The 12639-nt window shown below is 41.0% G+C and overlaps 1 protein-coding gene across 2 annotated transcripts in view; it reads right to left on the minus strand.

Annotated features, from left to right (window-relative positions):
• Positions 1 to 12639, minus strand: part of ctnna2 (catenin (cadherin-associated protein), alpha 2) — a 306322-nt gene that overhangs the window by 21645 nt on the left and 272038 nt on the right. For both annotated transcript variants that reach the window (XM_084561584.1, XM_084561583.1), the window contains one exon: positions 3659 to 3810. In XM_084561584.1, the coding sequence (XP_084417710.1) occupies positions 3659 to 3810 (152 nt within the window). The remainder of the gene's footprint in view (positions 1 to 3658; positions 3811 to 12639) is intronic.

The raw sequence follows: 12639 nt of genomic DNA on the forward strand, positions 1-12639 counted from the left end.
TATCCCCAACAGCAGGTAGTACAGTTTTCATTCGATAGACTCAATGAGGTGACAATTGCAAAATAAAAAAAATTAAAAAAGAAAGAAAAAACATGTGCCCACTGTGCCTTTATGTGCACATTGATGACTTGGGAAGGACAGAGCGGCCGCACATTGAAAACCAGCTGTAGATGATTTCTTAACACATACCTGGGCCATATTGAGCTTTGTTAGCCATATTTGTATTTAAGTGCTTTTATTTGCTCACAGTAGACCCTCCTCTAGAAGGTATAGATTTATTTTATTATTTAATCGGACAACGGTTTATGTTACTTGATAAGTTAGTCGTGCTTTACCAGCCACTGTTCCTATTTTGCTTCTCGAAATGTATTCTCTTACTGAATGCATATTAATTAATATATAATTAATATTAACAATCTCATGATGCCTCAAATAAAATGAGGTGCACTTGATTTATTGTTGCACAGGTTAAACTAAATTGTGACAACCCTTTTTCCCTCTTAAGATGAATTCACAAAATCTAGGTAGTTAGTCAGGACAGCTAATTTAAAAGAATCTAATATAGTGATTTAACCAGTGACTGTGTATAAAGATGGACGAACCCTCCATGGGTCTGGTGGCTACAGCCGTCGCCATCTTGACAGTGTCTGACTGATTCAAAACTGGCCGTAATAGGTGGAGATGATATGACACAATGGAGGTCGTCTAGCAACCTGATGGCATCGACCTGCCAATCCATTCACACTGCTCACATGTACAACTGACCACACTTGGCCATTAATGATGAGTGGCGCAGTCACAGGTGCAGGAGATGTTCCAAACATAGAGGTCAGTGCAGTTGTGCTCTTCCTGTCAGCCAAAAGATAATACGTACGTATAGTGTACTCTTTAAGTTAAATGGAAAACATAAAACACTGTGTGAACAAATGCAGTCCCGTCGTTCATTTCAATGAGGTCACCGTGGCGCAGCAGACGCTCAAACAAAGGCGCCAACTCAGACAGCAGCCAAGTCACCGTGGAGATTGCCTTGTTATGTGCATGAGGGTAATTCTGCTGTTTACCTTGTGATCATCGCACCAGAGAATAAAATCATTACTGTGATAACGTTCCAGGCTTGTAAAAAAGAAAAAAAGAAATAAATACCCTGCCTCCCCGTTATAAACACTTGAGCAGTGTTCAGCATCTGATAAAGCCGTTAAACGCAAGGATCTGTTACTGAAACCAGGCTCCTCACATTATATTTCAGCCTCTCGCAGGTACCTAAAAACACCCAATGACCCAATCGACACAGCTCCTTTCATTTATTTATTAATGCAGTGCTGGTTCTGTTGTGAATTTCCAGTAAAAGTGGAACTTCTTTGTTTTCTTAAGTCTTGGGAATGTAACTATTGGTCATACTAAGGTCTCTAAACCCTGTTAAATTTTCTGCAAGCTCCATTCTGTTTAATACTTGCGGCTCTCTTCACATAGAGACTGCTGTGTGTGCATGTGTGTGAGAGTGGGTGTGCGTATGTGGGTACATAAAGGCCAGGACAGAACTGTGTTATCAAGAACTTTCATTATAACTTTTAACACTTTTCTCAAGACCTGCCTCAATTTTTAAACACTGTGGAGAATTGGTTTCTTAATCCACTGACTGCTCATGAGATCTGTGCTGTAAAAAATTCTAAAGGAGCTATTACTCGGTTTAAGTAGGAGAAAAATAACCCAGGCACAGAAAAGAAAAAAAAAACTATTACATGTGGCACCGACGTTTTCTATCTTTATGATGCAGTCAGACAACAGTGAAAGCAAGGAGCCTCCAAGTTGTTTCCTCAGAAAGTAATTGAACTTGGATTGGATTATGAAGCCAGCTGGTCCCGGGCAGTTCAAAGCTGCCTGTTTTACATTATTTACCAACATCAAATTATTTTCCATAATTAGATTTTTTTTCTTTTTTCAGAGCTACACTGGGAAACCTTCCAGCCTGCATAAAGTTGAATAAATGAATTACATGGTGAAGAGAGAAGGGTCAGTTCGGGTGAAAAATGCAGATACTGTAACATCGGTGCAGACATGCGAGGCAGAGGAGCTGCTGGCACCTTGTTGTTATGCAGCATTTTTTATCGCGACATGCTGTAAAATGTTCTGCCAGCTTCATCAAACGGATCACGTGACAGGTGCGACATCTCAGTTGTTTTCCTTCGTCCTCAGGGCAGATACCGATTTGTATCATCGTAGAATATCCACTATCATCTATGACAACCAGCGACTTAGTTTGCTGCAGCACTAAAGTCACAAGCATGTTAGGCCAAAGTGGAGAGGAAAAATCTGGAAAGAGGTGTTTAAGTGTGACAAATGGTCCAGTTCACCAGCAGATTCAGGAGATTATATTACCACAGGTTTTATGATTTAAATGTCCAGGTTCATATTTCTTTATAAGACAGGACGTTTTTCAAATAGACCATAATATGATTGTAGGTTTAAACCAAAATAAGGCTTAATTCAGACTCATTATTCAGATGTAACGTATATCAATATACAGAGAAGGACGGAAATAAATCACTTCAATTAGTTTTAAACCATTTCAGACTATAGAGAGACAAAGTTTTGCCATTTTCGTTAGACAACCAGAATTTGTTGGTTGATCCATGGTAAGAGACCATTTTTTTTATCCCATTTGAACTGAGCTTCAGACATTTGATTTTAGAACAAATTCGAGAAGTCTAGAAAGTTGCCCTTTAGTTGTAATGACCACACGCCCAAGAAGTGGATACATACGTACATGTTGATGGATAGTAGTGAATTTACCCTATTTATATACGCACAGCCCTTCCTTGAAAGATGAGGTAAAATATGCCAAGGTGACAGCCATGTTGCTACTGACATATACCGATCAGGCATAGCATTATGACCACCTTCCTAATATTGTGTAGATCTCCCTTGTGCCTCCAAAACAGTTGTGACTCATCAGGGAATGGACATGGGCCTTCTGAGGGTGTCCTGTGGTGTCTGGCAACAGGATGTTCTCAGTGGGGGCCTTTGGGTCCTATGGGTTGAAGGGAGGGGCCTCTGTGGATCAGGCTTGTTCCAGTGCATCCCACAGATACTTGATGAGTTTGGGATCTGGGGAATTTGGAGGCCAGGTCAATACCTTGTGCTGTTTTTCAGGTTTTTTGAGTTGTTCCTAAACTGTTCTTGTGTGTGTGCCTGCTGCCATCAAGGAGTCTCATTGCTATGGGGTGGGGATGCCTGGTCTGGTATAGGTGGGTGGTACATGTCTAAGTAACAGCCACATGAATGCCAGGTCCAAAAGTTTCCCAGCAGAACATTGAATTGTCACAAGATGGTCAGTGTTATTTCTTACAGTTACTTCTCCAGCCAGAGGTTTTTATGTTGTGTATTGTAACAGTGTATAGTACAAGACAAAGGATTTAGCTATGGTTGGGGCTTCAAAATTTTTCTTTATGACAATATGTGACTTTCTTGACTTGACTCTTAAATTGACAAACAACATTATTTCATGGCAGAATTCAAACGGGATCAAATAAGTATTAGTTTCTGGTCATTTACTACGGTACAGGTTTTCTTTTTGATATATGGTCAGATGGTTTCCAAAGAATGGGGCAGGACTTCCAGTTTTATTGTTTTGCTCTTTTAGAGAAGGTAAGGGACATACCCTTATCATGAGGACGGCTTTCCTGATGTCACGGACGCCATCGTACACCAAACGGGATGCATCAATGAACTCGTTCTCCTCGAAGGGCTGCGGGGGGTTCGTACTCAGTGCCTCGATAGCTACCTCCACTTGTTCAGCAAAACGGGGCATGACTGCAGAGAGAAAGAGATAAGGAAGGTAAGACAAAGAAAAAAAGTAGAAATTATGGAAAAAGACAGGTTTAGCTCACCCGTTGGTTTTCTGTGTTTCCATAATAAGTTAAAGCATATCAATTAGAAAAGGGAAAAATGTCACAGAGCATGTACAAATACCGGTGCTTCATCCACTGTCTCCTTTAGTTTCTGCTCACTTATGCACTTCAGGATGTCACCCTGATTCTCTGTGTCAACAACTACAGCACGCCGTTCACACGTTGCACACCAATTAGCTACTTCACCTTGGCTTGCCCAGCAGGAAGATTGGCCTGTCTATCACAGAGCTGATTGTGTGCTTACTGTCATGCGGCATATGGACGTGCACATACTGTATGTGTCGGCGCAGCCTGGGAGCTTGCCTGCTAATTAGCACAGTCGGGGCTTGCTGCAGTTTAACTTCACTGCTGCTGTACCTGTACATTATGCACGTGACCAATATCACAACCCCGAACCTTGAGATGTTGGCTGTATGAGCTTCAGTACAAGGGCGCTACCTTAGCAGCTCTGACTGTCAAATCACAAAGGCGTTGAAGGGAAACAAATTCATTCAATCAAACAAAAGCCAAATAACCAATGAAAAGTCCTTACTGACCATAAAAAATAAGGCCTGCATTGTTGTCGGTATCAATTGGCCGGACCTGATGAAAAAGCTTTCTGCTCTTTGTGTGTTCAGATGAATTGTGCTGAACGTGAATAGACAATGTTTCATATTCAAGAATACAGAGTGATTCTTTTTTATTATTATTATTTAGCAGGTTACCGTTTTACGTAATCTCCTGTTGTGTCACAATAATTGAATGCAGGGTTTAATAATGCATTTCTTTTTATATGGAGTCTGCGCTGAAGCAAATTATCATAACAAAAGAAATGGTCCAGCCAGGAAAGGTCTTCATACTGTATAGGGGTCCTTTTTTTCCCCTAATACACCTCTATAACTCCACTATTATTTTTGAATGTGCAGTTTCTTCTTTCTTTCTTTGACTCCACAATAAATATACATATATAGGAAGAATAGAAAAAGACGGGGACAAGGCAGGACTAATGGAGATGGACGGACAAGAAAAAAAACACAAGGGAAAAGACAAGAAATGCTGCTGCTTGGCCGGCGAGCCCCCTTTCCCACAAAGCCAGCGGTGCGATTTTATTATTATCCGCCACACTCTCCTCCTCACTTAAATGCGGAGTGAACTAAATCAATTAACCAGCTTGCACTAAAGGTGTATCTGAAGTGTACTTATTTGTCTGATTCTATATTTCACCAAACATAAAAGGCACTACAAAAAGTCTCCCCCTTTTTCTTTCCTTCTTTTCATTTTTAATTCAGTTTAATCCACTTACTGGAGAAGCGTAAAATAGGCTTTTGGGAATTGCTGGGAAGGCGTTTTAAATAGAAATATTTAAATGTTCTCCGAGCTCTTAATGAGCAAAGTTGCTGATGGTAAGGAGCAATTTCACTCATTCCAGTTGAAAAATGATGAAGGGAATTAAATGTGACCATGTAGGAATGGATCCCCCCCTCACCACCGCCACCACCCTCTAGGCTTAAGCATAGTTTAAGTAAGAAGTTATGGAAGTACAATAAATGATTAAAAACCTCAAAGCGGAGGTGGTGTGCCCCAGTGACGTGTTTAACAAGATATAAGCAGCATAACATGCAGACTTTATGATGCGTAAACCTTCAATTTCATGTTAAGATTGTTCAGTTTACTCCACTTATTATGCTGTATATAAACTCGTGTACACATGATCTGGAACTTAAACAGCAGGAAGGCGCGGACTTACAATAACAGAAAAAATAATCCTACTGTGATTAATGCTGCCATTTGTCTATCACACATGGTAAATTGGCAACCGATGGCTTACAAGCTGTTAAAATGTTGCCGTTAATTTTTTTTTTGTTGCTGTTGCACCCATTATGCATATTTGATATACGACTAAATACATTAAGTCTCTTAGTCCCGATATATAAAAGATGAGCAGCCTGAGAGAAGAGCTGAGAGGACTTTTGTGAGTGTTATGCGTTTTACAGATAGCGGACAGGAATAAATCTGAGAGTGACAAGAAGGGAAGTGGAGTGCTTGCCACTTCTATTAACAACAAATGGTGTCACCCTGGTCACATTACTGTGAAGGAACAGTTCTGCAGCCCAGACACTGAGCTGTTAGCAACAGAGCTACATTCCTTGCTACAATCCCAGGGTTTTTCTTTTTTTTTTTTTCACATACCATCTTGGTCGTTGCTTACATTCCTCCCTCTGCTATCCCAGCAAATCGTGTGCGACATCATCCACTCTGCTACTGAGAGACTCAGCACCCCAGAGCATTCTTCCAGGATCTGTGGGGACTTTAATCGTGGGACGTAGGGACAAGATTCTCCCCTTCTGTATATAATTCATTATTCATTGCATAATTTTATTCCTTTTATTACGTCCAGAGTCTTGAGCAACTGGTACAAAGCATTTCCCTGCAGGGGATTAATAATTCTGATTCTGATAATATACACATCTTGGCTGCAGAGTTGCGTTACTGAATATCTTTCACACAAATATTTCCACAGGTCCTACAATATGTAAGTCGTTACGCTTCTCAGTGGCATTTCCATAATGAATTTTAACGTCTGAAGCAGTTATTTATTCTATTCTGTTGTTGTCTCTTGACCTGTCTTTGGGCTGCTGTAACATTTCAATGTCTTCCGTAGGGTCCTATTGTTGAGGCCAGTGTAAACAGAGCTCAGACAGTTTGGTGCTTAGGCTTTAGACAGAAAAAAAAAGGCATCCCAAAACCACATCTGTCTGTTGCCATTTTATCAGAAACAGCAAATGTAACTACTACTAGCGGCAAATGCACAGGAAAGACTTAAAAGAATAATACCTAACATGTAAATAAAACATTTTAATAAATGCCCCCACCTCCAGCCAGTAATGTATGCGTATACATCTGCATTAAAGTCTAACAGACGTAATTTTTACAGTGTTTGTTGTCCACAGTTGCGTTCATCAAAGCTCTGCTGCCATCTGAACGCGGCACATGTTCAAGGACACACATGTCGATAAAATCACCAGCCCCTAATTTGAAAAGCACGCCAAGGCAGGTTCCCACAGATTCCCACAGATGTGTTTGCGTTCGTTAAATCACATGCAAATCACACTAGGCTGCTACAGAACAACCACACTGAACACTAAAGACATCACTGTATCCCATTTTATGGTGGGTTGTTACGATTTATTAATTAATTATTTTTTTTTTTTTAAGTTCAAATTAAATAACACACCCCATCTGCTTTTGGTGGCGGATTTGAGATGTTCGGGGTCATGACGCTCTGCCTCATGATAATAATTAATAATAATTTCCTGGAGAGGCCTCTCTGCATTGCTGTTGGCGTCACTGTAATTAGCAAAACTGCTTCAAAGCAATAAGATCAGCGACGTGACTCCAGCCATGTGAGTATATAAGGACACAGTTTGTTTTTTGGTGGAGCAAGAAGTATAGTGACAAAACATGTTAAAAATAAGCGCTGGAGCAGCAGTGCCTCTATTGCCAAATGAGCACAAATGCCCAGTCAGTTGAACTCTAACCTGAAATCTGCTGAAGCCAGCTGGATATTACACAAAAACAGGAAATGCTGCGTGAATTTGTCTTGGAGACGGCATTCAATTTAGGGGGAAGAACAGAGCTAATATTTATTGACTGGAACCGTCATGTGACCACACCTTAATCTCAAGGTAGACATGTATGTGGTTCAAAGCAGGAGGGGAGAAGAAAGGGGATGGGGACGGTTGTAAATGTGCAGGAGGTAGCACGGCTAGCATGGCTAGCAGGTTAACAACAGCAGTGTACAAAATAGATTTTAATACCTTTTATGAAAACATTTTCCTGCCATTAACCTTCATCAAAGTCCTTACTTATGTACTTACACTCACTGCAGCCAAGCACCATCTTCTCTTATCCACTGCTTGTATTAATTCACTGTGAAGCAACTGTGTGTTGTACACCTACAGGCCATGAGCAGGCCATTCTGAGTATTAAAAGAGCACCAACTCCCCTTAAGTACAAATAGTTTTCTCTAGCTACTGATGACACCAATAGAGTTTTCTGATTAAAACTCAGAAAAAAAAGCAGTCTGGTCCTCAGAGCTATTATTTTGACAGTATGAAGTGTCTTTAGTTCGATCCTTTAGTCTCTGCTGCTTCTTTTAAGTGCACTTGATGCACTGATTTACAGGCATGACATGTGGGTGGCAGTGTGAGAATGTGTGTTATTACTCTGCGCAAAACCTCGGCTAAATCCTATTTACAGTGCCCCGATGTAATAACAAGCAGCAGCACCACCCTGCCTTTTTCTAAATGGCACACTGACTAAGGCCATATATCAGTTTTTTAATCTACCCTCTGCAGGCGCCACACTAATGATCAACTTTAAAATTTGTCCCTCTTTTTGAGGAGAAGATTAGTTTAAACACGGGGCGTTAGTGGGCAGAAAAGTGTGTCAGGGAAGAGAGAGGGAGATGGGGGCGAGAGAGAGAGAGAAGCCATAACCACTTTCCCATTAGGGTATTGATTTTTCTCCCTCTCAAGGACACGCTTCAATCCCGGGCCCATGTGTGGACTGTCTGTCAGGAATCTATGGCTAAGCTTTACACAGAAGAGTTGTGTGCCTTGGCTGCTTGTATTTGACTTGGCCATAAATCTGACCGCACTCAATATGAGAAAGAGAGATGGGCAAATTGTGACAAGGTCAAAGGGCAGGTAGTTGTGATGAGCTCTGCGTTGGTGGGACAGTTGTCAGAAAGACACGGGCAAGTGGTTGTGATTGGCAAGAGTCGCCGTGGGCATAAACACAGGGGCAGTCAAATAAAAACACAAACAGCCAACTCAATGACACAAACACACACGCACACCCACACACGCACACCAACACACACACGCTCAGGCAAAGCATAAATGTTTTACACATCCTCACCACTGAGAAAAGGGGAAAAAAGGGGACCACATCAATGAATTCCACTAAAATCCTCAAATCGCATAGTGAAATCCTCGGTGACAGATATTGATTTTCTGGTAGAGTCAAGTTAATTGGACTCAGTACCCTCTAAAAAGTGTGTGGTCCTATATCCTTTTCCTTTGTTCAGCTACACTTAATCATCTTTCCCTCAGCTATAGATTTCTCCTTGACTGTGTTCAAATCCATAGACATCAGGTCTGTGAGGACTGAGGGGAGAGGCAGGCAAAAGTTCGCAAGGATCAATAAGTGCTTTATGGTCCAGATCAGATGTGCATGGTAGCCCTTAAAAAACCCAACTACCACTAAGAGGGGAAACAGGAAGGAGAAACACAACAGCTCTTCATCAAAGAGAAATATGGGGCCAATGAAACACAGGTCTAACACAGCTGCTGGTTCCCCCCGCCTTAACATCTCAATTAGCATCAGAATTGAGTGGAGGCCTCGTTAAAATTTAAGACTGCCCCCCCCCAAGGCCATGCACGGATTGACAAGTGTGACTGGTCAATTCGTGCACTCCACTGTCCTGAACTCAAGGTGAATTCCGACAGACACCAGGCACCTGAAAGTCGCCTCCTTGTGGATGCACCATTCCCTCTGTCAGTTCAATGCAATGGGTCTAGCCTAAAGTGAGATAGAGTCCCGTTATTTATCTGTTGAGGTGTTTGGCCCAATGAGTGCAGAATGTTTGGTTCGTCCATAGACGCCTAGTTTGTAAAGACTTTCACCAATTTTGTTATCTCGGTTGGCATAGACATTTGGAAATTAAAAACCCATGATCTTTTCAAAATGTGCGTTCCATTGGATAAGGGGCGTTTGCCTGTCTGATCTCAGGCAGTTCTTCTTCTTCTTCTAGGATTTTTGGCAGTTTTGACGCTACTGGCCGTATTACTGCTTTCTGCAAGTTATGATTATATAAAGCAGTTGATGGTAGCCCACCAAAACTAGCTAACTGCCACAAGAATACATTACAAAGCATTTGAAGCAGCATCGCCCTGCTATTTATGCAGCCTCCATCACTGTAAGTAAGCCAACTATAAAGTTAAATAAGTCTCAGAAGTACTTTTCAAGTTGCTGTTTTGCGCTACATTAAGTGTTATTGCCTTCCGCCATTTTACTGACACACATTTAAACGTTGTACAGTATAATGTTTAATGGATTAGCATTTAGCAAACTAAAACTGTCCATAAATGTAATTCCTGGAATGAATCCTTCTTGTGTGTAAGTCCAAATACAAAGTAATCCAGTATATCATTCATGTTGCATTTTGCTTCAAAATGTGTTCACCCTTATTGGTTTTACCTCATTATGTTTGTACTTCAATTACCCAACAATAGCTATGAAAACTGTCCTCTCATGTGCACTGGCAGACAAGTTAACTCAGGAATATGTGTTCAGCCATTGTACTGCTTTTGACCATCTGTGTTTATTGCACTGTTATGCTTTGTCTAAAGATGACATATAAAATAGTTGCTAAAATAAATTAATGTTTGTGGTTGTAGTTTGACTAAATATAATGATTAAAAACTGACAAAAATGCAAATGACTTTTTGTCAACTAAAACTAGACTAAAAGTATGAAAGATTAAAATCACCATAATGTGACGAAGATTAATACGCATTTTCGTCAAAGATTTCAAAGATTAAGATGAAAGCTTGTTTTTCAAGCTTAAATATGTGAAATGTGGAACATCAGGCAGACACTTGTAACCAGCGACTGGAGGAGGGAACATATGACAGCTGTATCGCTCCTGCAGGTGGCATAAGCACCAGATTTGCAGGAATAGCCGGTATCTTGTAAATTACGCACATTAAAGTGTCTACATATCGAAACCGCTTTTCCTGTCAACAAGGGAGGAGAGACTGGATCAAATGCATGTTAAACTGTCATCCTATAAAACCATCATCATTTGAAAAAACATGTAATATAGTGCATTAAGAGCAGATATTCTATCTAACACACAGTAAATGTTGCTTTCAGCCTTTGTATATGTTGGATTGGATAGGTTGGATACTGTATTCAGTTTCTAGTTGTACAAATCCCCCTATCTCTTAAAGTCAGAATGAAGAGAATAGAATCTTGTTTCTTCTCTGTATAAACCATCCAGATACTAGGCTTCTAATGTAAAGCTATTAAACACACATTATGACGTTGACCCTTAAAAAAGCAAACGGACGATCAAGAAAAATCAGCGTGCGATCGATGTGATGTTGCAACATCAACAGTTCTCCATTTGTTGTTCTCAGTAATGCTGACACAATGCTTCTGGGTCCTGCTGACTCTTGAAACAAGCTCCAAGCTCCACGGAGGACTAATAGAACAGCAGCACAATTATAACTTATTAGTGTGTGACAAGGTTATGGTCATTCGGAACTGACCTTAAGTGTCTATGAGATATTGCCCCTGTCCTTCATCAATCAATTATCCCAATCAATTAAACGGAATTATGCAATGACATAACAGAATGTGCTCGTGATACCATATAACTAGTGCTTGTCGGGGAGTTGAGCGCCAGAAGAGGAGCTCAGACAGATGGCTGTGTGAGCACACGTGACTCACCTAATACTGTTTGCGACTTATCAGCTAGCAGGGAGGGGAGCTGATTGTGTCTCTCAATTATCCTGGCAGATGAAAGTAACGAGCGAAACAATAGATATACCGCCTCGCTAAATGGGCTCTAATGGGAGAGACAGAAAGCGGGGGGGAAGGATGGGGAGGGGGCTGGTGAAAAATAGAACGAGGTGAGGGGGTGGATACTGTAAAAAGGGGGGCTGTATGGTCAGATTTTATTCTTGGGAACAGGTAATTGCTAAATGACTTCTCTGCTTTTATCCTGTGCTTTTGTTTTGTCCACCTTTCGGGAGTGTGCGCGGCTGAGGGCATGTTAGAGTATACTTTTAAAGAATTTGCTAAGCTATTTCACAGAGCAAAATGTTCTTGTTTGTGTTCAGACTCCCTCTCAAGACAATGCGCATAAGTAAACACCTTATATTAGACTGTATTAGGGAACAGAAACACTGACTGGCTTGCCTCTCAATCTCTGAACCACCCACGCACTGTTGTGGTGCTACTGTACAACAATTGGTATGACATTAGGAGTTGCAACATGACCAGTCCTGGAAAAAATGAAAAAAAATATTCTTTTCTATTGAGTCTTGTGTGAATTCATTATGTACCAGGTCTTTACTGGTGGGTGTTGCTTCCAACAAATTGCCAAAGCTCTCAAATCTTCCCACCTACACAGTTTAAAGATGTAATTGTAACAAACTGAAGCACTGTGAGACAAAGTTTCGTTTTAATGGGAAAATGCTTAAAATAGTCAAACGTCAACCAGATCATGAACAGAATGTGCCAGCTGTGAACTCATGTCATAGACCTCTATGTATTGTAATGCAGAGGTATCTAATAAGGTTAGCATACTGACCAGCTTTGCGCCAAACCCAGTCCGTCTCATAATACCACAAGATAGGACAGTGAGTCAGAATCAGTCCAACATGAGAGGAAGAAGTAGCAATTCCCGGAGGCTGTATTTTCTTTCATAGAGTCTATAATTCTAACCTTCTGTCAATCATTTTGAAAGACAGGTAGTCAGAATGAAACAGCCTTGACAAGTGACCTTTGAAGAAACAGGATGGACAAGAGAGCCGGTCAGGGTTTGTTTTAGTTGCGTTTCTACTACCTTGGACACCGCTTACGACGTCCCTTCACTGGCCACTGGCATCAGACATCGCTGAGGTCTGGAAGCCTGGTCCCCACAGCAAGCTGAGGTAACGCATCTAGACAATTATCA

The sequence above is a fragment of the Chelon labrosus genome, assembly GCF_963514085.1.
Source record: "Chelon labrosus genome assembly, chromosome: 2".
Classification (NCBI taxonomy): domain Eukaryota; kingdom Metazoa; phylum Chordata; class Actinopteri; order Mugiliformes; family Mugilidae; genus Chelon; species Chelon labrosus.